The sequence below is a fragment of the Heterobasidion irregulare genome (assembly GCF_000320585.1).
Source record: "Heterobasidion irregulare TC 32-1 unplaced genomic scaffold scaffold_01, whole genome shotgun sequence".
Taxonomy (NCBI): Eukaryota; Fungi; Basidiomycota; class Agaricomycetes; order Russulales; family Bondarzewiaceae; genus Heterobasidion; species Heterobasidion irregulare.
The window spans coordinates 2,378,197-2,402,091 of record NW_009258197.1 but is presented as its reverse complement, the minus strand read 5'-3'; the positions used below and the strand labels follow the sequence as shown (position 1 = coordinate 2,402,091).

The 23,895-nt window shown below is 59.1% G+C and overlaps 8 protein-coding genes across 8 annotated transcripts; 2 read left to right on the top strand and 6 right to left on the bottom strand.

Moving 5' to 3' along the window:
- Window positions 1-28: 28 nt before the first annotated feature.
- HETIRDRAFT_447910 (uncharacterized protein) lies at window positions 29-3,551 on the bottom strand (the record flags this gene model as incomplete). The annotated part of the gene is made up of 10 exons (XM_009542993.1): window positions 29-52; window positions 113-637; window positions 689-859; window positions 918-1,583; window positions 1,635-2,312; window positions 2,371-2,493; window positions 2,549-2,926; window positions 2,977-3,110; window positions 3,163-3,350; window positions 3,406-3,551. The coding sequence occupies 10 exons, from the start codon at window positions 3,549-3,551 to the stop codon at window positions 29-31; spliced, it is 3,033 nt and encodes a 1,010-aa protein (XP_009541288.1).
- A 161-nt stretch (window positions 3,552-3,712) lies between these two features.
- HETIRDRAFT_145456 (uncharacterized protein) lies at window positions 3,713-4,364 on the top strand (the record flags this gene model as incomplete). The annotated part of the gene is made up of 5 exons (XM_009542992.1): window positions 3,713-3,847; window positions 3,906-3,933; window positions 3,991-4,013; window positions 4,068-4,240; window positions 4,292-4,364. Coding segments are annotated over 5 exons (386 nt in total), but the record flags the coding sequence as incomplete, so codon positions are not given.
- Window positions 4,365-4,986: 622 nt separating this feature from the next.
- Window positions 4,987-6,328, top strand: HETIRDRAFT_469359 (uncharacterized protein; the record flags this gene model as incomplete). The annotated part of the gene is made up of 8 exons (XM_009542991.1): window positions 4,987-5,092; window positions 5,170-5,182; window positions 5,247-5,272; window positions 5,331-5,413; window positions 5,472-5,532; window positions 5,596-5,739; window positions 5,820-5,951; window positions 6,044-6,328. The coding sequence occupies 8 exons, from the start codon at window positions 4,987-4,989 to the stop codon at window positions 6,160-6,162; spliced, it is 684 nt and encodes a 227-aa protein (XP_009541286.1). The 3' UTR covers window positions 6,163-6,328.
- Window positions 6,329-6,529: 201 nt separating this feature from the next.
- On the bottom strand, window positions 6,530-6,975 carry HETIRDRAFT_145454 (uncharacterized protein). Its single transcript, XM_009542990.1, has one exon. The coding sequence runs from the start codon at window positions 6,923-6,925 to the stop codon at window positions 6,659-6,661; it is 267 nt and encodes an 88-aa protein (XP_009541285.1). The 5' UTR covers window positions 6,926-6,975; the 3' UTR covers window positions 6,530-6,658.
- An 8-nt stretch (window positions 6,976-6,983) lies between these two features.
- Window positions 6,984-9,650, bottom strand: HETIRDRAFT_378293 (uncharacterized protein). The gene is made up of 5 exons (XM_009542989.1): window positions 9,100-9,650; window positions 8,761-9,011; window positions 7,461-8,701; window positions 7,301-7,408; window positions 6,984-7,239 (listed from the first exon to the last, which is right to left on the bottom strand). Exons 1-5 carry the CDS (start codon window positions 9,545-9,547, stop codon window positions 6,996-6,998), a joined length of 2,292 nt encoding a protein of 763 aa, XP_009541284.1. The 5' UTR covers window positions 9,548-9,650; the 3' UTR covers window positions 6,984-6,995.
- A 61-nt stretch (window positions 9,651-9,711) lies between these two features.
- Window positions 9,712-12,393, bottom strand: HETIRDRAFT_407047 (uncharacterized protein). Its single transcript, XM_009542988.1, has 13 exons — window positions 12,117-12,393; window positions 12,001-12,022; window positions 11,873-11,932; window positions 11,740-11,814; window positions 11,635-11,675; window positions 11,531-11,575; window positions 11,380-11,469; window positions 11,251-11,302; window positions 10,729-11,198; window positions 10,556-10,673; window positions 10,270-10,503; window positions 10,095-10,201; window positions 9,712-10,033 (listed from the first exon to the last, which is right to left on the bottom strand). Exons 1-13 carry the CDS (start codon window positions 12,225-12,227, stop codon window positions 9,851-9,853), a joined length of 1,608 nt encoding a protein of 535 aa, XP_009541283.1. The 5' UTR covers window positions 12,228-12,393; the 3' UTR covers window positions 9,712-9,850.
- Window positions 12,394-13,012: 619 nt separating this feature from the next.
- Window positions 13,013-14,782, bottom strand: HETIRDRAFT_437891 (uncharacterized protein; the record flags this gene model as incomplete). Its single annotated transcript, XM_009542987.1, has 3 exons — window positions 14,309-14,782; window positions 13,794-14,156; window positions 13,013-13,731 (listed from the first exon to the last, which is right to left on the bottom strand). Coding segments are annotated over exons 1-3 (1,551 nt in total), but the record flags the coding sequence as incomplete, so codon positions are not given.
- A 1,580-nt stretch (window positions 14,783-16,362) lies between these two features.
- Window positions 16,363-23,370, bottom strand: HETIRDRAFT_235977 (uncharacterized protein; the record flags this gene model as incomplete). The annotated part of the gene is made up of 5 exons (XM_009542986.1): window positions 16,363-16,397; window positions 20,766-22,458; window positions 22,512-22,648; window positions 22,709-23,001; window positions 23,054-23,370. Coding segments are annotated over 5 exons (2,475 nt in total), but the record flags the coding sequence as incomplete, so codon positions are not given.
- Between the last annotated feature and the right edge of the window lie 525 nt (window positions 23,371-23,895).

The window sequence follows — 23,895 nt, the reverse complement described above, 5'->3', positions numbered from 1 at the left end:
TTCATTTCCATCATCGAGGATCGCTCTACTAAGTATCGTTGTCGAAAGGATACTGAGGGGGATAAATGCGGAAATCAGCGCCCACATCGATAATTACAAAGAAAAAACACACCTCGAACGGTCGTGGTAGCTCGGCTTCAGGCTCATCGGGGTCCAAAGCGACTGACCATTGTTCAAGAGAGTCGTAATCGCGCTCAGCGGAGTCGATAGGCCCAGAGAAGAAGGCAATAAACTCAGACGCCTCTTTGGGGCGCTGATCAATGAGCATCAGGATGCCGCCACCGCCAGCATACTTCTCCCCTGGGAGTACGGACACGGGCGTCTTGCTTCCAGACGCCTTGCCTTTCCCACTCGAGGCAGGTCTTGTAGACACCGGGCGTACTGGCTGGTACCGGCTTTCGGCGGGGAAGACGATATGCGCAAATTGTGCTGGCGTCACGCGAGATAGATTACCTAGGTTCTCGAATGTGGGTTCCTTGCGCTTCGAGGACGAGGGCCTGGGTTCCGCTGGTTGACTGTCGGCGAGATTGGAGAGCGATGCGTTGATGGGAGAAATGTCGCCATGAGGGGTTGAAGACGATGGCTCGTCAGTCTTCATCTCCACGTCCCCGTCTTTTTTCACCTCGACCTTCTCATCCTGGAAAGCTGTGAGTCAGTCATCACTGGTAATACCATCAAACATGCTTACCGTGTCCATAGCCTCCCCAGCCTTCTTCCGTTCACGCGCCTTGACCTTGGCAGTTGTGGACAAGACGGCGGTGGCGACCTTCGCGACAACCTCTTTCTTGAGAGGCTTTGTCGACGGTGGATACGCGAACAAACTCGGTCGTGCGTTCGAGATGAAATCGATCTTGGGGATCTACGCAAAAAAAAAAAGCTTGAGCAAAGCAGAGAAACGGAACTGATTTTATCCATACCCGAAGGTTTTCATCCAATCCGATGATTCCTGTTGGCTCAAACGCCAAGCACGCGCAGTGCGCAAGGGGATACCAATACCAGAACTGGCAGAACATCGCCATCCCGACGATCGCACTCGTGTTCTTCGTGCCCGCACGGCTCTGCAGACTGATCGTGACATTTCGGCCACCAGCGTCGATGAAGCTCTGACCAAGAACCGCACCGAACCGCGCCATGGGATCCTCATGCTTGTCGGCGATAATTTTAGCATACAGAGCGCGCGTTGGGACCATGGAGGGTGACGATGCTTCAGATTGTTGGACGAGGACCATGCCGAGAGCGATGAATGCACCCTGGCGAACGAAGTCCACGCTATCTCTGGTCATGGGCTCCAGAATCTCGACAGCATCTTGCAGCCCAGTGCCTGCACAGGCGATGCCAAGTGCGAGAGTAGCACCACATCGAACATGGGGGTTGTAGCTTTCACTGAGCAGCTGGACAATCCGTGGAACTTGGCTCGGGTTCTTGAATAGCAAGAAAGCGAGAGACGTGACGGCAGCACGGCGGACGTCGTCGGACGTGTCCGAGACGGCGATATGAAGAAGTTTCCGTACAGCATCGTTGTTGGCTGTTCCGGCATAGGCCAACGCGAGCGTGTATACGCCACCGTAACGCAGGATAGGATCCTGGGACGCGCGTCAGTTTGTAGGTTGGGCAACGAACGAGTATTCACATACCTTCTCAGCCAACAATTGCTTGACCATTCCATCAGCCTCTTCCTGCCGTCCATAGAAGAGGAACGCCAATCCGATCGCCAGTCCACGAATGATTTTCTCGTGCTGCGTCTCCCTAGCATAGGTCAACATTTCATTCGCGCACGTCTCGTCCGCCGTTCCAAGCATCACCAGGCCGATGGCGTAGCCTGCAGCCTCACCAGCGATCGCAGAGTCGTTGAATAGCGTCGATTTCAGATCTTCGTACGCGTCTGCGTTGTGCCCACCCATGCCGGCAATGCCGAGACCGAGCGCTGCACCATGCTGCACAACCTCGCCTTGCGCGGCCTTGAGCATGTTACGAAGGTACTCCTCGACCGTCTGGCCACTGCCCACGCCCGCATTAATTAAACCGAGTGCATATAGCGCACCACCTTCGGAGTACGCTGCCCCTGCAAGCTGGCTCTCTCCACCATTTTCATTGGGCAGATATGGGCCGAGAATGACCATGCCATGCTCAAAGTTCCCTTTGTGGATGACACCGAGAGCGGCCGTCGCGGTGAATTTAGACCAGTTGGATGCGTAGCCTAGCCATTCAAGGTTCTCCCGGAGGAAAACATCAGATGTCGTTCCAGCATGCATAAATGCGTTTTGGAATGAGAGGGCGGAGTGGTAAACGGAAGAACGGGGTTCAAGCGAGTCCTGAGGTCGAATGGACGGTAAGTTGAATGCGGCATGAACAGGTTAGCAAGGGAAAAACCTTGGTATGCTTGAGGATAAGGAGATCGGTCTTGTTGTTAAGCTTGAGGAATGCAAGGTACAGTTTGACGGCTTCATGACCCGCCAAAATTTTGCGCAGGGTATCAAAGATAGGCTTCGTGGCCTACATCAAGGATAATTGAAGCCGAGTCGCTGCGTTCCAGGTCATGCATGCTCACCTCGTCTCCTTCCGGGAGTCCACTGCGTACGCTTTCCAAGAAATCCTGCGCACCTCCCTCGGCGAGGTCGAACGCAAGCTGGTAGGCCAAAAGATTCTCTTTCGGAACCAAGGAGGTGAGCAGGGAGACGGTCAGACTCCGATTGTTCAAAGTCACGAGGAGACGCGTCAAGGAGTATATGTGGGGTGATTTCGAGTCGATGGTTGGCGGAGGGAAAAGCGGGTAGAGGAAGTTGAGGACTTGGTCGTGGTATGAGAGGGAAAAGGTGGTATTGAGGACAGCTTCCATCGCGTACGAAAGCAGCCCAACGTCGTGGGTTCGCTCGTATATTTGTTGGATGATGTCGAGTCGTCGCGATTCTAGGGCAATGCCTATTGCCTGTGGCAGGGATGAGAGGCGCGCAGGGAATGCAAGAGCAATAAGCTCACCTGCTTATATTCGCCCTCTTCAATGCAGCGACGGAAAATGCCCTCTATGATCCCCTGCAGTCGCGGATCGATCTTGCTCTCTGCGCCCGACTGCTCTTCCGACCGCACTTGGACATAGCGGTCGATTGCCTTGGCTGAGAACGATGAACACGAGAGCGAGGGGCAGCGCGGAGAAACACTACTCACAGACGATAGTTTCGACGTACTCCTCGGAGCCGGGAGTGCCGCTGTGTTGTTCAAACGCGCTTCCCGCTCCGAGGGCGAAGGACAAAGCTTCGTCGTATTCCTCCAGGTAATAGTAGACTTTGCTGGCGAGCAACGCGGCCAGACGGCGCGCATCTAGAGAGAGATCTGCGCTCTCATAGAGCGATTCACTGTGAGAACCGGATGAGCGTATGCACGGCGGTGAACTCGCGGAGACACACGCACACGAGAGCAATGTGCTCTGATATTTCAGCCCAGAACTGGGGGACGAGGGAGACGAGGGCCTTGAGAGCGTGGTGCTTGAGGAGGGGGTCCGATTCTGAGAGCAGGGCGAGCACGCCGGCAGCGGAGGATTGGGGGCGGGGGGCCATTTAGCAGACGAATGCAAGGGCCAAGTTCTGTACGCTTGCTCGACGCGTCACCTCCACGCCAACTTGTCGACTCGCCGGGCATTGCCGCTCTTTCACGCGCCGCGCCAATTCCGCCGCAACCGTTCTCTCCCGTGCGCGCTGCTCATACACCCTATCCCATCCAATGTCTCTCCTCGCCCGCAACGCTCGCGCAGTCGCTCGCAACGCCTCGAAGGCTCGCTCCTACTCTCTCGTCGTCGACGCCCCCTCCTCGGAATGGGTCGCCAAGCGCAAGGCCGTCAAGGCGCACGCCGGTGGTGCGTTGTCTACTGCAGCCTCACCCGTGTTCATCATCGTGGACTCACTGTTCTCCAGAAACCGCCCAATTGTGGAGGAAGATCAGGTGCGTAACACTCGCACGTTAGATGTGCCTGCTCGCGACTGAACGCGTTCGCACCAGCTTCTTTGTCTGCTTCCCCGGTGGTGCGTGCATCATAACACCCCTGCATCTCTCATAAGCTTAAGCGTGCCTCCCAGCCCTTGCCGTCCTCGCATGGGTTCGCAATGCTGAAGAAGAACATGAAAAGCATCTGGCGCACGCGAGGCACGAGAACGGCGGAGAGCTTCCGGAGGTTCCCGCCTATGACTACCTCAACCGACGTGTCAAGCCTTTCCCATGGGGCCCCAACAGCCTCTTCTGGAATGCCCAGGTGAGTTGTTTTGCATCTCATGATGGCAGGTATCAAACGTGTTATGTCCAGGTCAACAAGGACATGAGCGATGCTTGATTTGGATGTCCCCTGTCTTCTCCCTCGAATAAACTGTGTTTGAATCTACAGTATCTCGTGGTGATATTCACCCGAGAGGTTTAGTCTTCGAGTATTCGCGGTCACAGCAATGGGCTAGACTCAGTCGAGCTAGCGGTCTCGATGTCAGGCCTTGGACGAGGCCCTTCTAGTGTCAATCAGATCGTTCGACCTGTGGTCCCGACCACAGCAATCCTGGTGCATGCGATCGGTCATGTTCATTGGCATCAACATGGCCACGTCAGTCATGGAACTAGACCTCCTCAAAGACGGTATTTTCATCGGGGGTCCCGAGATCCAACCAAAGGAAAGCGGGCAGCATCGTCACAGGTTGCTCAATGAGATCGACTGGCAGTAGCCAGACGTAGTATCTCGACCAGTGCACCGACGTGGTACGGATTGTATTGCCGGTAGAGATCGAAACCACTTGAAGTGTAAGCTGTATGGCCGGCCGCGGTGATCGATATGCAAGGTTTTTGATCCCGAGAACCCAGAGGGCGAGTATGGAGAGTATATACAGTAAGGCCGGCACCTGTTGGATAGCTCCCCATCGCGGGCCGGCGTCGATCTGAGCTTCGTGATGTGAGATAAGAGATGAAGAGTCGGAGGAAGTGTGGAGGAGGAGCCACTCGTCTGTGCTCTCACCCACGATGCCGCGCGCCATCATCTCCCCCTCCGTGCTCGCCTCCGACTTTGGGCAGCTCACCGCCGAGTGCAAGCGCATGATCAAGGGCGGCGCAGAGTGGCTCCACATGGGTGCGTCCCCCCCGCTCCCGCCCCCGCCCTCCCACAATCCAGCGAGCCCCGATGACCCTCCCCGCCCGCCGCCCCAGATGTCATGGACGGGTGAGCGCACTCGCTTTCGCTTTCGCCGCCGCACGCACTCGCCGGAGCTGATGAACGCCCTTAGCCATTTCGTGCCGAACATCACCATGGGTGCGCACGCACGCCGTCCGTCCCTCCCCCGCGCCCTCCCGCTGACCCCGCCGCGCAGGCGCCCCCGTGCTGTCCTCCGTCTCCAAGGGCGTCCCGGGCATATTCATGGACTGCCACATGATGGTCGCCCAGCCCGAAAAGGTCCGCCCCCGGCCTTCCTAATCCCCCCTCAACTGACACGACCTCGCCCCCGAACCAGTGGGTCAACGACATCGCCGATGCCGGCGGCTCCCTCTACTGCTTCCACATCGAAGCCGCCAGTCCGTACCCTCTCCCCCCCCTCCCCGCCCCGCGCGCGCTCACCCCCCCTCCTCTCCCCGCAGCGGACCCGATCGCGCTCATCGACGCGATCCACGACCGCAAGATGAAAGCCGGCGTCGCCATCTCCCCCGACACGCCCTCGAGCGCGATCACCGACGACGTCGCCGAGCTCGCCGACATGCTCCTCGTCATGACCGTCTACCCCGGTCCGTGCCCCGCCCCCGCCGTCCCCTCCGCGCCGTCTGTCCGCTGACCACCCCACCCCACCCCGTCTTCCCACGCACAGGTCGCGGCGGCCAGAAATTCCTCGAGCGCTGCGTGCCCAAGGTCGCCGAGCTCCGCGCGCGCTTCCCCGAGAAGGACATCGAGGTCGACGGCGGCGTCGGCCCCAAGACGATCGACGTCTGCGCCGACGCAGGTCAGTTCTCCCGCCCCCATCCCCGTCCCCATTTCATCCGGAGACCCGCATGCCCTGACCTGTATATATATATATATATTTCATTTCGCCAGGGAGCAACGTCATCGTCGCCGGGACCGCCATCTTCAACGCGCCCTCGCCCGAGCACGTCATCGCGTCCCTCAAGTCCACCGTCGACGCCGCACAGGCCAAGTTCGCGTCGAAGCACTGAGAGCGCGCCTCCTACACGGACTCACGCGCACGGGCGCTCGCATCGAGCCGCGAGCCGAAACAAAGATGCAGATATGGCGTGCAGGCCGTGTACTCGTAATAGTAGAAAGTAGCATTCGACAAACGTCTTATTATGTATCACTCGCACGGACGAGCGCCCGCGATCCATGCACCCATCGTAAACACATCGCACGTCCAAAGTCGTCGCGACCAATCGCCGTCGTAATGTACCCCGCTGCCCCACCCCGCCACCCCGCCCTGCCCCGCACATATGCACATGGGCGTACAATGTAGCAATGGCTTGATCCACGTGTCCGCTAGCGTGATGTGGAAGAAAATTAGATAAATAAAGAATCAGAACAGATAATCTGGGGCTGAGAGAAAAAAAATTGGAAGGGAGGCGGTGACAGGGGGGAAAGAAGATGAACTAGTTGACATATGTATGTATGGAGGAAAGTATAGTGCCTGGGCGCGTGAAATAAACAACTCGTTGAGGTCTAGATGCATGATTCGTGAGGATGGCCAGGTTCGAGGGGGTGTGTACACCGCAGGCGCGGGGCGAACGTCGCCGACGGGGTCGTGAAAATGAGAAGGTGAGGAGGAGCAGGAGGGGTACGGGAGCGTTGGGGGTTAGAAGGGAGGGAACAAGAGGGGCATCGTGGGTTCGTTCGTTCCTTGCAGCGCTTGCGCACGGGAAGGCGGCACCGCAGACTCAACACGCATCCATCCGATCCCGCGCGCGCACGAGAGACAGAAAGATGCATGTCATATTCAAGCCGCGGCGCGGCGCGACGGTAGCTACAAGGCCAAGGCCGCGGCCGCAGCGCCGCGCGCTCACCACGCGAGCCACTCGCCGTACATGTTCGGCCGCTCCCCACGAATGTACGCCTCGAACGTGCGCTTGAGCACCGTCGACCAGTCCAGGTCGCGCTTGTCGTCTGCCACCTGGTCCTCCTTCGCCGTCTCCGTCGCGTTGGACGCCGTCGCAGCGCTCTCCGCCGTGCGCGCGAGGCGCTCACCCTCGATAAAGCGTGGGCCCAAGTCGGGGAAGTTGCGCGCAGGATCAAACGGCTTCCACCTGAGAAGGCATCAGAGGATTATACGCATGAAAGCTGAGAACGCGCGCGCGCGCGACGTACCAGAAATTGTGGAAGTGGTACGAGTACGCGCCCCGGTAGAAGCCATCGAATCCAAGAGCTTGTGGTGCCGCGCTAGTCTGTGCCGGAGTCTCGAAGAGTTCCACAAATCTGGAGCGCGGTTAGTCTAAAACCAGCGCTACCCACATGAAGGACCACTCACTCGGTGATATAGGGTTGTGGTGGACGATCCCGCTGGTAGTACTCGGTGTTCAACCACGCCGAATCAAACAGAGCATCCGGGAGACGCAAGAGCAGGCCTTCGAGATACGCGTCCTTCGTGTATCGCGAGACCGTCATGGGGTGAAAATCGAGCCCGTTCTTGAGAGCCGTGCGGAACAAGAACGTGCCGAGCGCAGAGCCCTTGTTGAGGCGGAGCACCGCGGTGTTGTATTTCTCTAGACGCGACCAGCGGTACGCGAACGCGCCCTTCCATCCCCAGAGTTCCTCCCAGTCGCGCAGGAAGATCGTGTCCGCGTCGAGGTAGACGCCGCCGAAGCGGTGACAGAGCACGAATCGCGCCATATCCGACAAGATGACGGACAGCCGATCGTACGAAGACGCCGACTTGGACCCGAGGCGGTTGAGCATGTCGTCGTCATCGCCGCCCTTCGCCTGGGGCGCCTTCGTCGGCGAGGCGTCGGCCTGAGCGGCCTCGTCGACGGGCGCCAGGACGGCCTCTTCCTGCTGCGCGCCCTCTTTCTGCGGCACGGGGATGATGTTGCCGCCAGAGTTGAACAAGGTGTCCTTGAAGACGCGCCATTCATTCTTGATTTCCGGGATGCCGTCGAGCTGCTCGGTCGTGTTCCAGAGCTTGAACGAGATCACGCCCTTGAAGCGCGGGTGCAAGAACGGTGACGCCCACGGGTTCGTCTTGAGCTGCTCGTACATGTCGTGGAGTGCGTTCGGGTTGGGCATCGACGCAGCCGGGCCTGGGTTAATCCACAGCCAGAACTGCGGGCGACAGACCGTGGCGTCGGGGTCTTCCTCGTGTATATGCAGCCGGACGTTCTGCGTGAACAGGAACGACATCAAAGCGATATATGGCTTGTCGGTGAACGGCCCCGTCCAGAACATGTGGAACAAACGAGGGCTCTCCGGGTCGCAGGTCGTGGGCAGCGTAGAGTACGGACGGTGCTGCAGGGGTGCGGGGAGCTGCACGGGAGGATCCCATTCTACTCTGGGCTTCTTCGTCAGACCCACGTTTGGATCTACCGCAGCGGAGGGCTGCTGGATGAGCCCGTCAAAGCCAGCCTTTACGGTCGCGACTGGCTCGATGTACTTGTCGACCGGACCGTCTTCTAGATAAATGTACTTCCACTCGTCAAACTTTCCGCGCCTCAACCTGTTCTCATTATCGAGACCCCCACCCAACCGGAGGACCTCGAGACAGTCACGAACATACTGCAGGGCAGGGTTGAGCCGCAGAGGTCAAGCCCCTGAGAGTGCGGTGGAACGCTCACCTTTCCTGTAGAGAAATCACAGTGCTCCATCACGATGTCCAAGTCTGCTGCACTCCCGGGAACCGGCCTCGGGGGATACGCGACATTGGGGGGTCTTGCCTGGATATCCAAATATACGCGCTTGGGGCCGTGGCCAATCGTGTTCGTGACCTGCGCAGTCGGCGGTCTGAACCGCGAGGGGATTTTTGCGACCTTTTTCGGGGGCAGGGCGGGGTTCAGCGGCGGGACGGTGAGGCCGACGGCCTTGGGAACTGAGGGCGAGGGGGGCGGTTCAGGAAGCGCAGACGGGCTGACGGCGGAGAGACGCGCGTGCGAGGTGGAAAGAGAAAGGGGACATACTGTCGTGGCTGCTGGGATAGTGCCCGCTCTCGACCTCCCACTTCCATATCTTCTGGAGGTCGTCCCTGCCAAAGACGAGGGTCGAGGGGTCCTCGCGGAAGAGAGGCGCGGGCCATTGCTTCTCCTCTGTGCCGAAGCGCTTCGCGAGCGCGAACATGGCGAAGATGAAGGAGGCGCAGGCGAGGGCGAGGATGAGGGGGCCGCGCTTGCGGCCGAAGCGGGACACGCTGAGCTGGTGGAGGCGGGCGGGGTTGAGGACCCAGATGCGCAACCGCCTGTTGCGGACGCCGGGGATGTCGAGGGACATGGGGGCCACCCAGGAAGAGGACTTTGCGTGCCGATGCATCTTTTCCTGGACGGCGGAGGAAAAGACGGGGAGGCCGTTGGGCGACCTTGATTTTTCACGCAGGCCGTTCGTCTTTGGCTGTGGAGAAAAGAGAACGGACATGAAGCGAGCGGGGCTGCGCAGGAGAAGCAATGTGGGGTGTAATGTGGGGTGTAATGTGGGATGGGGGGATAGGAGGACGCGGGGTTGGATAGCTAGCGAAAGCTATCGCCTGTGGACGACCTTCGAGGCCGAGTGGTCGAGTACTAACAAGTCGTGGCAGTTCGGGCGTGGGAACTCGAGCCCGCGCGTGGCCACTCGCTTCGACAAACAACGTCTATGCTTCGTGCTATCGTATACGCTACAGTCATCGACTCGCATCCATTCTGTTCTTCCCTTCGCTTCTCTCTCATCCATTTTTCGCCCCTAGTTCGCGCCCAGTGCCTGCATCTCCAGGTCCGCCGCGTCGGTGGGCACAGACAGGACACGCATCGTGTTCGTGTGTCCCAACCCGCCCTTCCAGCCCTGCACGGCCACAATCGTCGAGCCGGGCTTCAGCAGGTGCAGCGCCAGCGCGTTGCGCAGCCCAAACCGGATGCGGTTGTCCACCTGTGGAATATTTTACGCTCGTTCAGCACACGCAAGATTCCAGCACGTCATGCACACGTACGTCAGTCTGCCATTGGGCACTCGAAATGCCTCGCGGCTCGGAGTACCAGAACGGATAGCAGCCACGGTGGAGGTGGATCTGGCGAGCGGTCTGCTGGTTGCGCGTCACTGTCAGGCAAACGCTCCTCGTAAGGCCTCTCTCTCGACGGAATCGCAAGTGTGTCAAAGATACATACCAGTGATGATGGGCACGCTGGGACGATACTTGGAGATCAGGCGGGCGGTGTTGCCGCTCGTCGAGAGGACGAGAATCGCCGAGGCGTTCTGCTCAGCCGCAGCCGCGACGGCAGCAAGAGCAACCGTCTCCACAGTCTCTGTTGGCCGGGGAGCGATGTTGCGAAGCTCGTCGTAGTGAGGTGGGTGGCAAATGGCCGCCTCGGCAAGGAGACAGGTCTCCGCCATCATGAGCACTGCAGAGAAAAATCAGCTATCCGTCGTCCCGCGTCACAGGAGCCGCCTTACCAGACTGGATAGGGTATGATCCCTTGGCGGTCTCGCCGGACAGCATGACACAATCAGCTCCATCGAGTACGGCGTTGGCGACGTCGCTGATCTCAGCACGGGTGGGCCTTGGGTTGTACTGTAGAAATAGCATGATCAGAAAGTCCGACTTTTGCAAAGGGTCCATCGCTTACCGTCATGGATTCGAGCATCTGAGTGGCGACGATGACAGGCTTGCCAGCCATGTTGCACTTGGCAATCATCATCTTCTGTGCCAAAAATACCTGACTGGCGGGGATCTCGATACCCAAATCGCCACGAGCGACCATGACACCGTCAGTCGCCTTGAGGATCTCGTCAAAGTTGGCGACACCCTGCTCGTTTTCGATCTTGACGATGATTTTGATGTTCGCACCGTCGGGCCCGAGCACGGTGCGGATGTCGGTGACGTCCTGCGCGCGGCGGATGAACGACGCGAAGATCATGTCGACGCCGTTCTTGACACCGAACTGGAGGTCCTTCTTGTCCTTCTCGGAGAGGGCGGGGAGGTCGACGGGGGTCTTGGGGAGGTTAACGCCCTTGCGCGAGCTGAGGACGCCGTTGTTGACGGCGCGGACGCGGACGTTGGTGCCGTCGATGGACACAACGAGCAGGGAGAGAATACCTGCTCTAGATGCTCAGCCATACACCTCGACTTTCGGAACAAAATCACTGACCGTCGTCGACATAGATCAACTTGCCAGGGGCGGTCACCTTGGGCAGGTTGGGCTACAGCATACAGCCACTCTCAGAATAAAATCCGGCGACAATTTCAGGGGGGGGGGGGGGGAAGAGCTGGAACGCACGTAATCCATGAAGAGGACCTTGTCATCGCAGATCTCGCCATACTTGGGGTCGACAGAGACGGTGAACTCGTGACCAGCCTTGATCGGGATCTGACACGACGAGCAAAGTTGATCTCATTTTGCCAGGGCGAAATAGAAAAAAGCAACTCACATCCTTGTTGTCCCGCATAAGCCCAGTGCGGATTTCCGGGCCTTTCTGTGGACGAGCGGGATTAGCGTCGTGAAATAAGCAGGAGCGGAGGAGAATGTCCCGACCGTGTCCAAGGCGATAGCGACGGGGCGGCCCTCAGGGTCCGCTGCAGACCAACATGAGATGAGAAACAAGCAGACAACACAAAACAAGTAGCTATATGCGCTCACCGGCGACCATCTTCCTCGTGTTGTCGATCACGCTCTGGTGATACTCATACGATCCGTGCGAAAAGTTCATGCGCACTGCGCGCAACGATGAGCACGCATATCGCAAGAATGATGCAGCTTCGGAGGCACTCACCGATGTTGACGCCGGCGCGGCGGAGGTCGGCAAGCTTTTCGACGGTGTTGATATTCGGACCTGTGCCCCATGAGCATCAATCATCCCCTCGGCTCCGTCCCGCCTACTGTAACCAAAAAAAAACGCACCGATAGTCGCGATGATGGACGTCTGTGTCGGCGGCGGCGAAGCAAACCATCAGCGCTCAATCTCTCGGACACGCGCGGCCGAGACTGCACGGCGAGCGCGGCGCGCGCGGACGCACCTTGCGAAAAAACTTGGTGTCCTCCGTGGGCAACGGAGCCGCGGCGGGGTTGAGGGACGCGTTCCACTCGAGGCGGGATCGGATCCCATCCGTAGGCAAAAAGGTAGTCATGGTGAGAGGGGCAAAGGTCAAGGGTGGTCAAAGGAGGCTCTGTCGAGGGTTTTATTGCTCTATATTTTTCTGTGGGCGGATCTGGGCGGCGGGCGGAGCTAGAGGGGCGATGGGGGATAAGAGGAAGGGGCGGCGGGTGTGCAAGCAGAAGCGCAGTGCAATCGGGTGCTTATCAAGGGGAGGGCAGGGTTTTATAGCGAGCAGGCCAAGCGCAGGGAAGGACGACGGCTAACAGGACGGTTGGGGCTCCCAAGCAAGCGCTCGGTGGCTGGGGCCCGGGGCGCGTGCGTCGGATCCGTCCCCTTCCACTCGCGCCATCGATCGCCGCGTCTATACTTACTGCAACCTGCATCCGAGTATGTTGCGCAAATAATCATGTACATCGATAATCGGAACATTATTCGTACGTCAGACAGACAGCGACATGCAAGCATAAGAAATTCCTGTCTCGAGCGCAACCGCCATCGGAAGCTCGGACGCGATAGCTGAAAATAGAAGGGAGCGGTCAACGTCGCTGGCCTGGTGGGCAGCGTCACCACAGCCAAGCACATAGGCGCACGTAACCTGGGCTCAATCCCCGAGCCGACAGATCCGCAATCCCCGACGGCGCACGACGGAGATACCTCGAGACAGTCAGAGCGAAAAACAAAGAAGGACAATGCGAAACACAACAAATCAAAAATCAAATCGAATCGAGCAGACGTCCCCCCCCCCACTGAGATCGTCGTACATCACATCACCCGCAGAGTCCACCCGTGCAGGCCTCCCTCCGCAGCCGCGGCCGCTTGCGCCGCGGCGAGCCAGCCCGTGTCGATGCTCGCCGCGTTCGTATTCGTCGGGTTCGCCGCAATCGCGCTCAGGTCCATGCTCTGGAACACGTTCTCGCATGCAATCGTGCGTCCCGAGTGGTAACCCACCCCATCGGACGCGCGTATGAAGAGCAGCGGCAAGCTCCGCCCTGACAGGTGCTGTGGCGCGGCCGTCGACCCGATGCCCGAGTCCTTGGATTTGTGTTCCTTTGTCCCCTCCCCCGAACGGCTATTTTCGCCTGCGTCAGGCGTCGCAGAGTCATCGTCTAGCGCCTTCATGACGTCGGGCAGCGGTGGCATTTCCACCACGACGATGATGTGCATCGGACCTGGGGCCATGTATCTCGGCGGTGGTGGCGCCGTGCCAGCCTGGCCGCCTTCGCTCGAACCCTCGTGCACAGGATCTGCACCCGTTTGCATTGGGACAAACGGCGATATATTCGTCAAAGGGCCCGGAAGCGATGCTTGGTATACCCGAGCAGGAAGCGGGCCGAGATTGCCAAGGTACACATCCAGAGGTGTCTGACGCCGCGTCTTGGGGTGGTCGTAAAAGAAGTTCGAGACCGTAAGCTCCAGCGAGTTATTGGATGGGCGGTAGATAGGCGTCGTGAACAACGTCGGGAATGGCGTAATAGGAACTTCGGGCAAAGCATTGTTGGCTCCGAAAGCGTCGAAGAACGTGTATTGGAACTTGGCTGGCAACGACCATCTCGTCAACGACGCACGGTTGCGCACGAGAGTACCTTGAATCACTCACAAATTCCAACGATGGTCCAGCACAGATAGTCGTCCACTTCGTCGATCATGTAGTGCACGCCATGCTTGACCTCATCGCGGATCCTAGGAGACTGGAAGATCAGCGGATGTGTGCCTGCCTGGCCCGGCGGTGGAGCCATCATGCCAGGCGTCCCAGGCATGGGACCAGCCGCCGACAGATAGTGATGGGTGCCGTCCGTGTTCACTCGCTGGAGCGCAATCTTCTGCATCTGGCTGACGGGGCCACCGTCCTCGCTGATGATTTTTCCCTTGTCTACCTTTCGGATGACCAAGGGTGCTGTTGATATCCCGGATAGCGTGTCCGTGAGAATGATTTCCGATCCATATGTCACGGGCTGAGGGACTTCATAGACACATGAGCAACCGCACTCCGGAGATAAACAAAAGACGGGCGCTTATATGATCACAGATGGGCTTCTGCTCATCAACAGGCGCAGCGTGTGTCCTCGTTGCGGCGTAGCCAGATGCCATTCGCCCGAGAAGGATGTCACTTACCATGCGCGGGTGCATCTTCCGTTCGCCTGACGACATTTACATTGAAGGCAGACCAGGCAACGTTGCTGGCGCACAGTTGATTATGATCGATGGTCATATACTTTGTTCGGACCGTCTGCGAATTGATGCGATTGAACAAGGACACCGGGCCGCCGGCAAGGATGCACGAAGAAATGTTGCGCGTCTTTGCCGTCTTCTTCGACGGCTTGGAGATGATGGTGACGGGGGCCGAGTCAAACGATGCCCACACGCGTCCACTGGGAACCTCTGTGCCTTCTGGGATGAGGGACGCATGGGGTGGCGGCTCGGAGATTTCGAGGGAGAGCTGGAAGCTCTTCGCCTTGGCGGTGCCGGTGACGTGCAGAAACTTGAAGTTCGCGTTCATGCCGGTGTCGAGAGCGGCCTTCTGCTCTGGGGAGCGCTCGCCGGTCTCGGACACGACCGACATGGCGAGGGTCTGCTGGCGCATCTGCCATACGGGGCCCTCGATGTGGACGAGGGGCGGAGGACAGAGGAAGCGCTTCTCGCTGCCGTAAGATTTTTGGGCGACCGCGGCGTGAAGACAAATGACGGTGGTCATGGGCATGACGCGGGCGGGGTCCTGGGAAACATGGTCGCGTACGACGCGTCGAATCTTGGGATGCGGATCCTCCGCGTCTGCGCCTTCGAGCTTCCGCTTGCCCTTGGACTGGATCGCGAGGGACGTGGGTGGGGTGTGGAAGGTGAGTGTGAAGCGTATGCGGAGGGGCGACCAACTCACCGATGATCGTGGGTGCGCGGGAGGAGGCTGGTCAGGGTGGGAGGGGACGGGCATGACCATCTGGGATATGCTCCAAGGGGGCTGCTGGCCGTTGGGCGGGGAAGGCTGCTTGGAGGACGCGGCCAGGATGGACTGAATGGAGAGGGTGGCGGTGGCGTCTGAGGGAGGGGGAGGGGGGAGGGGGGTAAGAGCGGAGGCGGGGGCGGACGCAGAGGCGGAGAGCGAGAGCGAGGCAGATATGGGAGAGACGGAGGGGGGCGGCGGAGGGGAGTGGGTCGCCGATGAGGAAGGGATAGGGCCCTGAGACGCGTTTTGGGAGGAAGAGGACGCGGGGGTCGGGTTGGCTATCGCGTTCACGACGATCTGTGCGATGTTGGAGGGGCTGTTTGGGGAGGGCGGGGAGAGGGAGTCTGGGTTGTCGGGGAGGGGGTCGAGTGTCTGGGACTGTGTGGCGGCCATCTGAAGAGGGTGTACGGTATCAAGGTGATGTATGGTCCTCATTTTGGAACCTGGACCTTGGGTGCAAGCGGGTGAGACTCGAGCGAAGGGCCGTGGGTGGGAAAACGGGGCACGTGTGGTCCGCTCAACGCGACCGTGGGAGACGTCGCAATTTATAAGGCCTTCGCACAGACCCCGTGACTCTTTGCCACCCGCCTTTGCCCCTTCTCTCTCCTCCCGGGGTCCCCCCTCGGTCTCTTCCATGCTATCTCATGATCTCGCCCGACCGCCTGCACTCGACCCCCGTTCGACAGCATGCCGGAATCCGCTCCCATTCGATTCTTCCCATGCGTCCCTCATCATTCCCCTGCGTCCTTCGGGCGCCGTACACACGCTGACTTTCAATAACACTACACTCCACACGCCCACCACACACCCCGTGCGAACCTCGTCAACTCCCCATTCACAACATTCCCGCGAGCAATTGCAGCCCTCCCTGCAAGCCCCATCCCCGCCTCCCCGCCTCCTCCTCCTCCACACGCTCCTCTGCCGTACTCGCCAGGAAAAGCGCTCCCAGGGGTGTGTTCGCCCCGCTCCCTTTCGTCTCCGCCATCCCCTGCGCAGCTCGCCGCGCACATAACGCCAAATACAGCGATGCTTCGTCGCAGGGTTCGTCTTCCGCGTACGGCGAATACAGTCTTTCTTCTCCCGCGTACGTCTCTGGCTCCATGGCGAACGACTCGACTGTTGGGGCAGCTGCATCAGCACAAGACGGTGTGCCAGAAATAAATACGGTCACGCACGGAGAGTCAGGATGCCCAGCTTGTCTTCCTTCCTGATAACCGCATCCGCGTCCCCTTCCGCCGCGGCTTCTTCCTCTGCCTCCTCCGTCTCCGCGCCCGCGCGCTCTGCCTGCTCCTGCTCCTGCTCCTGCTCCTCTTCGGCCCCGTACCGCAACCAGTCGAACTCCCCCGCCTCCTGCGGATATGTGGGAAAGAACCCGCCGAGGTTGAATGGGTCCCCACGATCACTGCGAGGTGTCATGGCCGGCGAGTGGCGAGCTTGCACGGCGTGCATCATGAAATCCGTCGTCGTCTTCGTCCGGCGTGGGGCATGGCGCCTCTCCTGCCTTGGTTGGAAGAGCGAGTCTGGCTGTGTTGCGGGCACAGCGAAATGGGGCTCTGATCTCGAGCGCTGGATGTTCGACATGGGTGGTGTTCGTGTATATACGTGACGATGTGTGTACAGAACAAGGGGAAGGGGTTCACTGGAAAGGTTGCTTGACATCGAAATTGGCCATCCGTCCTAAGAGCAAACACAGAGCGACGTCCCCAACGAATCGAGGCGGGGCGCGCCTTTCCCGAAGCGTCTTCCCCAACCCTTCTGGCCAAACCCAGCGAACCTCGACTCCAAACGCCCCGCTGAGCACATTGTCAAACAAGATCTCGGTGGATCTCGCCCTGAAGCAGCGCTTCCGGCAGGCTCCGGACTCGCGTCTGGCCTGGAACCCCCACACTCCCCCATTGTTGTGTAATGCCCGCTGCTCTGCACTGTACTTACATCTAGTGTTTATCTCTATAAGCCAACTCGGGGAGAATCGGCTCTTTGTTCGACTGCTTCCGGCCTCGCGTGGAGACCCAGAACACGGTAACTTCGCAGGATTCCAGAGCAGGTCGAGACTCTCACGAAGCCCACTGACCCACGTACACACAAAAACGGTCAATTACCGTCATCGATTCGATACAATAACGCGGGAGCTAATTAAGAATGCGAGCTATAAATCGAAAAAAAAATAGATTAAAGAGCATGTTCATCGCGCTTTCGACTCGATTAGTGATAATCATCCTAATACCCATAATATCGTTGTCCACGTCTGGGGCCGTGATAATCTACAAGGATTCCAGCACATCAGCAAACCAGGATGCTCGCGAGTGGGACATAAACGCGTACAGCTGCTCGTGTCGCGCTCAGGACTGAGCCCCATGGTCCGCCCAAGATTGAGATAGCCCTCTTCAAAGTCGCCCGCCCCTCCACCGCGCGAGGATGATCCAGCTTTGGCAGGACCCGAAGTAACCCATTTCGCGCGACAGAAAACGCAAGTGGGGTTCGGCTTCGCCTTGGCCCCTACGATACCACGATATGTCGAACCGTCAGCGCCAACGTGACGAAAGGGAGACTCCCCCATGCAGTCCTGGGGATCGAGAGAGGAGACGCACAGTTCTGGAAACACTCCTTGTGCACCGCGTTCCCGCACGTGTCGCAATACGCGAGCTTGTTCCCTGCCACGCCGTGCATGCCGTCGTAGCAGATTGGGCAGTCGTCCTCGGGGCCCGGGACGCGCTTCTTCGGCCCGCCAACGTCCGTAGACGAGGCCGCCTTCTTGCCCGTTGCGCGCGCGAAGGCCTCGCGGATGTGGGGATGCGCGAGGGCGTTGGGCGCAAGCGGGGCCTCGGCGAAGATGGTCTCAAGTTCGCTCGTCAGGAGGGCTCTGTCAGCAGCAGTCGGGAACATGAGCTGGGCATTAACTGGACGACAAGCTGTGGCGCGGGGACTTGCTTTTGGTACCAGAATCCGGAATCCTGAGTCACTTGGAGAACTAGTAGTAGGCAAGCGATCAGGGTCCGTGCGCGATGGCACGTACGACGAGCCGACCTTTGAGAAATATGAACAGCTGTACATCATCAGTATACGACCCACGGGTTGCATCGCAAAAACCAGCTGTAAGATCACATACTATGTGCTTGCAATGGTTTCCTTTCAAGTGGTCCGGGCCTGCGAAACCGTGAACATCCCTGTGTTAACTGTCCCATAACAGACAAGTACATACAGTTGCACGACGGGATCTTGCCGATGACTACAGTATACACCTAAGCATACATGAATTCGGAAGCTCGTCGGCGAGTCTGCCATGCACGTACATTACCAGTTGACCCGAGCACGCTGAACTCCTCCTGCAGCTCGTTGCCCTCCCGCTTCCTGTCGACCATGAAGAACCTGCTCACGCCTATCAGCTCCATCAGCCCACATCCCCGACCATCACGACTACGCACCTCTGCGAGATGACGCGATCAACACGCTCCAGGATGTTCTTCGGGCACTTCTTCTTGAAGATCGCGCCGCGCTTCTCTGGCTGGTCCGCAGCCGCGTCGGGGTCCTTCGCCTTGCGCTGGCGCTTGGCTTTCGGTTTCGGTGGCGTGGTGAGGTCGATCACATCCCCTGAGGAGGGGCCTGCAGCGCTCGTACCGGCGTAAGAATGATAGCCGTGGGCATGGGCGCCGTTTGTTCCGGACGGTGGATTCGCTCTGGAGGATGAGCGGGGGAGCGTCGGGGGAAGCCAGTCGGGAGCGTCGTCGTACACCTTGCGTTTGACCATGGCGGGGAAGACCACGCAAGACGGAACGCAGAGGGGGAAGGTTATTCGCAGGCGAATTATCGCGCGGGGACCAGCAGGTTGGCGCGGAAAGGAGGCCGAGCTGCGGTGCGTCCGTCGACGTGACGGGGACTGGCCACCGCTGCAAACGACCGACGATGATCCTGGACACCCTTCGCAGGTGCGCGCGCTGGCTGCGCGACAGGACGGCCACAACGACACGCAACGCCCTCCTGCGCGTCCTCGCCGCGGGCCCCGTCCCGCGCCACATCGCCTTCGTCATGGACGGGAACAGGCGCTACGCCCGCATGCACCACCTGCGCGTGCAGCAGGGGCACTCGGACGGCTTCATCGCTCTGCGGAGGGTGCGTCTCTGCCCTTCTCCGCCCGCATGCCATTGACTGAGGACTGAGTGCGTGCGAATAGGTGCTCGAGATCTGTCTCCTGCTCAACATCCGCTGCGTCTCCGCGTATGCGTTCGCCATCGACAACTTCAAGCGCCCGAAGGACGAGGTCGACGCGCTCATGAGTCTGGCGGAGGAGAAGCTCCTCGAGCTCTGTCAACACGGGTGCGCCTCCCTCCCCGGCTCGCTCGCGAAACGACTGATCCGGTGTCTGTTGCGCCAGGAACTTGCTGCAGGAGTACGGCGCCCGCCTCAACATCATCGGAAACATAGAGCTGCTGACCCCAAGCGTGCGCGAGGCGGTCTACAAGGCGCAGGACCTGACGCGGAACAACGACCGGTGAGTAGACACCCGTCACTGGGACGCCCCCGGATAGCCCCATCCCTCTCTTGACAGAGCGATCCTAAACCTATGCATGCCGTACGCTTCCCGCCATGAGATAACTGCAGCCGTCGAGACGTCCGTCCGCGACGCTCTAGCGACCGGCCAGCCTTCCACGTAGGCAGCGCTTCTACCTCCATTCATCGCTATGACAGCCTCACGTCTTCTTCTCGTTCTCCTCGTATATATAGACAGATAACGGAGAAGGACCTCGACGCCAACATGATGATATCCAAGGGCGGGAGCCCTCCACTCGACGTCCTCGTCCGCACGAGCGGCGTCAAGCGACTGAGCGACTATCTCCTCTGGCAGGTATGTCGACCCGATACAGCGTCCACGTCCACGTCCGCTGAGTCGTTGTGCCCACACATCGATACGTCACCAGTGCTCGGAGGACACGCAGATCCAGTTCTGCGACACGTACTGGCCCGACTTTGGACTCTTCGACTTCATACCCATTATTTTAGACTACCAGCGAAAAGTATGGTCCATGTAACTCACCACTGTACTGTAGAGTATGATAATGCGTGTTGTAATTGTCAAGGGAGCAGATCGTGCGTCGGAGCAACTACAGTACAGATATGGTCACCAATGCGTGCAACGAAACCTTCGACTTTAAATTACTCGGAGTCCTAAGTGTGATACGTTGTGCGATCGGACATGCATAATTATGAGCGACGAGGATGCCACAGAAGGATGAATGAAAAAGAAATAGTAAAGAGAGATATACTTAAAGAATGCGCGTGTGAAGGGGCAGGAAGGGGATTATGGTGTGTATGATAAAAGGACTGTGACAATCCGTTATATGCGTGTGCAGAAAGTGTCTAATTAGAGTCCATGACGATGTCCATTCCAAGATGTTTCACCCTACATGTCCGAACAGAGGAAGAGAGTGAGGATATAGGAAGGGGATTCGAGAGGGGGGTGAATGCTGGAAGGTAAAGGTAGAGGGTAAAATGATGCCAGATGGTACATAACCGAAGAGTACACATTATCGCAGACCACATGCGCCCATGCGTCTTGCCGTAAAGGACGCCCATACCTCATATGACGTTCAATTTCGTCGACCAAAACTCACTCTCAATTCGGCGGCAGCCCCCGACTTCCCCGCCTCTCTGCAGGGAATGGCACCCCCCCGCTGCGGCTTCTCACGTGGCCCTCGGCATTCACGGGGCGGCGCTCCGCGGTTGCCGTATCTGCCTGGTACCGCTGCCAGTCCTCGACCTTCAGCGTCGACATCCGTCTCGACGTCGAAGGCGCAGCTCCGATGCCCAACATCTCCGCGCTCGCCGCCCTCGTGTGCTGCCGCTGCTTCCCCCCCGAGCCGTCGCCGTGCGTCTCGCCCGACCGCCGCGGCCGCTGGGCCTCCTTCGCGAGCGCCGCCGCACGCTCAGCCTGGCGCTTCTCAACCGCCTGACGTTCAGAAGTCTTGGAGCGCTCCCAGCGCGCCTTGGCGGCCTCGACCTCGGCGTGCTCGTTCTCCGCCTGGGTCAGCGGGGCCTGCAGCTGCCGCAGCTTTTCGCGATGCCGCTCCGTCAGCTCTTCGTAAGTGACCGTGCGCGGTTGCTGCGATGGTGGCGCGGCCGCGCTGCGCTTGGGCGGGAGAACGGTGACGGGAGCAGGGTTGGTGTTGTAAGAACTCGACCGATGGTGCGACATCTTCGGTGCAACGAGGTGTGCGCCAAAGCCATCAATCGACCGTGGAGAATCCGTTCTGAGGGCTGGAGGAGCTCCATCGGGGGCGTCGATCATGCTCTCGCGCTGTTGCCTGCGCAGCAGAGCATCTTGAACGGCCGGGGGCACAGTGAGGCGAGGCGTCGGGCTCAGAAGCGGAATGGGCGTAGTTTGGATGGGGGCAGACGGGCCGGACGGAGGTTGGACAAGCTTACGATCACGAACATAGGCGTCCCAGTCATTGTCGCGAAGAGGTGCACTCGTAGGTCTGCCGATTGCGTCGCCGACATTGGTAGCAGAAAGGGTCGAGAGCTCCATGGACTGCACCCGATGACGGGCGTCCCGCGGAGGACGAAGGTGAGACGAACCCATAAGCGTCGCCGTATTCAAATCGTAGCTGAGAGTTCGCCGAGACGTCAATGAAGGATGACGCGAGTTTGAGGAGGAAGACGGCTGCGGCGATTCTGATTTCAATAAGTCAATGGATCGACGGATGGTCTGGATCTCATGCAAGAGTTCCTCTTTCCGCTTGATGTCTTCTGGGTCCCCGCCTGCTGTCGAGTCGGCCCTCTCCACATCGTTCGCAATGAACCCACGAGGCACGTTTTCCTGTATATCGCTACCAAGGTCAAGCGCAGGCAACGCCCCCGGACTCTGCGAGCGGCGCTGCCCGCGCTCCTCGTCCGGATTCACGGCGGCCAGGAAGTCAGAGAGGCCGGATTGATGCCGATTGCGGACGAAAGCCCGATCGTCTGGGCCTGGAGTCGACGCGCCGTCACTGCCTTTCATGAGGGGCGTTCCCGAAAAGTCGCTGTCCTGTCGCCCGTGTTTGCCCAGCGTCGGGTGGTCCTTCTCCCAGTCCGCGATCTCCTCGCCAAGCCGCGCGAACTGCTCTGCGGCCTTGTTGTCGTTCTCCGCCTCGCGGCGGCGCTGCTCCTCCTTGATCTCCTTTAGCTTGCGCTGAAGCACCTTGAGAACGCGTAGTTGCACCGCGATGCCCATGAGCGTGATGGCGCCGATGAGGCCCAGCTCAATTTGCATCGTCTGCGAGACCGGAAATTGTATTCCGCGGCTCGTGAACGTGGTGAAGAGCGACATAAACCCGATGTTCCAAATATAGAACTGGCCGAATCCACGTCAGAATCACAAGTGAGAAGGACGCGTCCGAAGCCTACCTCTTTGAGGCCTGCTGTCGTAAAACAGTCCACGCCGAGGATAATAGCCGAGGCACCGACGATGGCCGTTGACACGAGAAGAACGTGGTAATGTATCTTGGGTATCGTGCAGAGAATGAACCCGACCGCACCACAGCCTGCACCCACGTCTCAGTTCTCGTGTATGCGTGTGCGAATCCCTGGAGGAAGACACGCACCGATATACAGAATCCAGCGGAGGCCAAGCTGGTGAATGAGACCGCCATCTCTGAAACACTGAATCCAAAGCGCCAGGGCGAAACCGCCCCAGCCGCCGATGAAATATTTAGTGGCTTTCCAGAAAAAAATGGAGATGCCTCCACCAGCAATGCCAGCCACCGCCGAAGATAGGACGAACATGCCCCGAAGAGTTTTGTTTGGAGGATTGACGGCGGTCAAAATACCAAACTTCAAGATAAGAACGAAGCAGATGAGAGACAGGGTGTAAAACCCGATCAAGAAAAAGGATGTCCTGCGGAAACCATCAAGCTGCGGAACCTCGCGATAAGGAACCGGAGACCCACCATCGATTTTTATGTCCCCAAAATGCGCTGGGAAACCCGGTAATGATGAGGAGGGCGCCGAGGACGCCAAAACCGGGATCAAGCTTCGTGGCGAGTACGATCGGAGTAGGTGTAGCGGAAGCGGATGCGGAGGATGTCGCCGAAGCAGTGGAATTCGTGGTGCTCGTGGGTTGGATCGTGGAGGTGACATTGAAGACGGAGGGCACGGCGGTAGTGATAGGAATGTTGGCGGTGCCCGAGCGGCTGGCGGAGGTAATCGTTACAGCGCTGGTCGAGTGCAGGACTGTTACGCTTGCAGAGTTGGAATTGGAGAGGGATGCGGACGACTGGGACGCAGAAGACAGAGGCACGGACGACTGGGATGCGGAATTGATGCTCGATGGCTGTTGGGCGTATGCAGAGGGGAGAGAGGCTACGAAAAGGATGGAGGAGAGGAGAGCCCGTGTGGGCTTCAGCCAGCTCGGAAACATGCGTGGGTAGGAAGGAAAAGACAAGGCTGAAAAAAAAACAGAAGAAAAGGGGAGGAGGAGGGTATCGACAGAGAGACGCGACTGTTGTGGTCGTGGCCAAGTGTTGCGAGATACACTGGAGCGGCCGCCTTCGCGCGGGCGAGAGGAGAAAGAGTACGTGAGCAGGGAAGCCGCTGTTTTGATCCCGCCACGCGAGCGAGATCGTTGTGCCCGATCCCCTCTCCACTTGCACGCTGCCCTGGCTGCCCCTCCTTCTCACGCCCTCTCTGATACCTCCGGCAACACACCTGACCACCCTGCAGGTCGTCCCTCGCGCGTCATGACCGGCCTCGCCAGCCCGCAATTTCCTATTCACTCCACATGCAGTCCAAT

Excerpts from the sequence above, each read along its gene's own strand:
- HETIRDRAFT_378293 (XM_009542989.1), bottom strand. The coding sequence starts at position 9,547 with ATGTCCGTTCTCTTTTCTCCACAGCCAAAGACGAACGGCCTGCGTGAA. Across the intron at positions 8,702-8,760 it reads GTGATTTCTCTACAGGAAAG|TATGTTCGTGACTGTCTCGA; the intron begins GTGAGCGTTCCA and ends CCTGCCCTGCAG. Across the intron at positions 7,240-7,300 it reads TACCACTTCCACAATTTCTG|GTGGAAGCCGTTTGATCCTG; the intron begins GTACGTCGCGCG and ends ATGCCTTCTCAG.
- HETIRDRAFT_145454 (XM_009542990.1), bottom strand. The coding sequence starts at position 6,925 with ATGCATCTTTCTGTCTCTCGTGCGCGCGCGGGATCGGATGGATGCGTG.
- HETIRDRAFT_407047 (XM_009542988.1), bottom strand. The coding sequence starts at position 12,227 with ATGACTACCTTTTTGCCTACGGATGGGATCCGATCCCGCCTCGAGTGG. Across the intron at positions 11,815-11,872 it reads CCGCGCCGGCGTCAACATCG|TGCGCATGAACTTTTCGCAC; the intron begins GTGAGTGCCTCC and ends CGTTGCGCGCAG. Across the intron at positions 10,034-10,094 it reads GTGCCCAATGGCAGACTGAC|GTGGACAACCGCATCCGGTT; the intron begins GTACGTGTGCAT and ends AATATTCCACAG.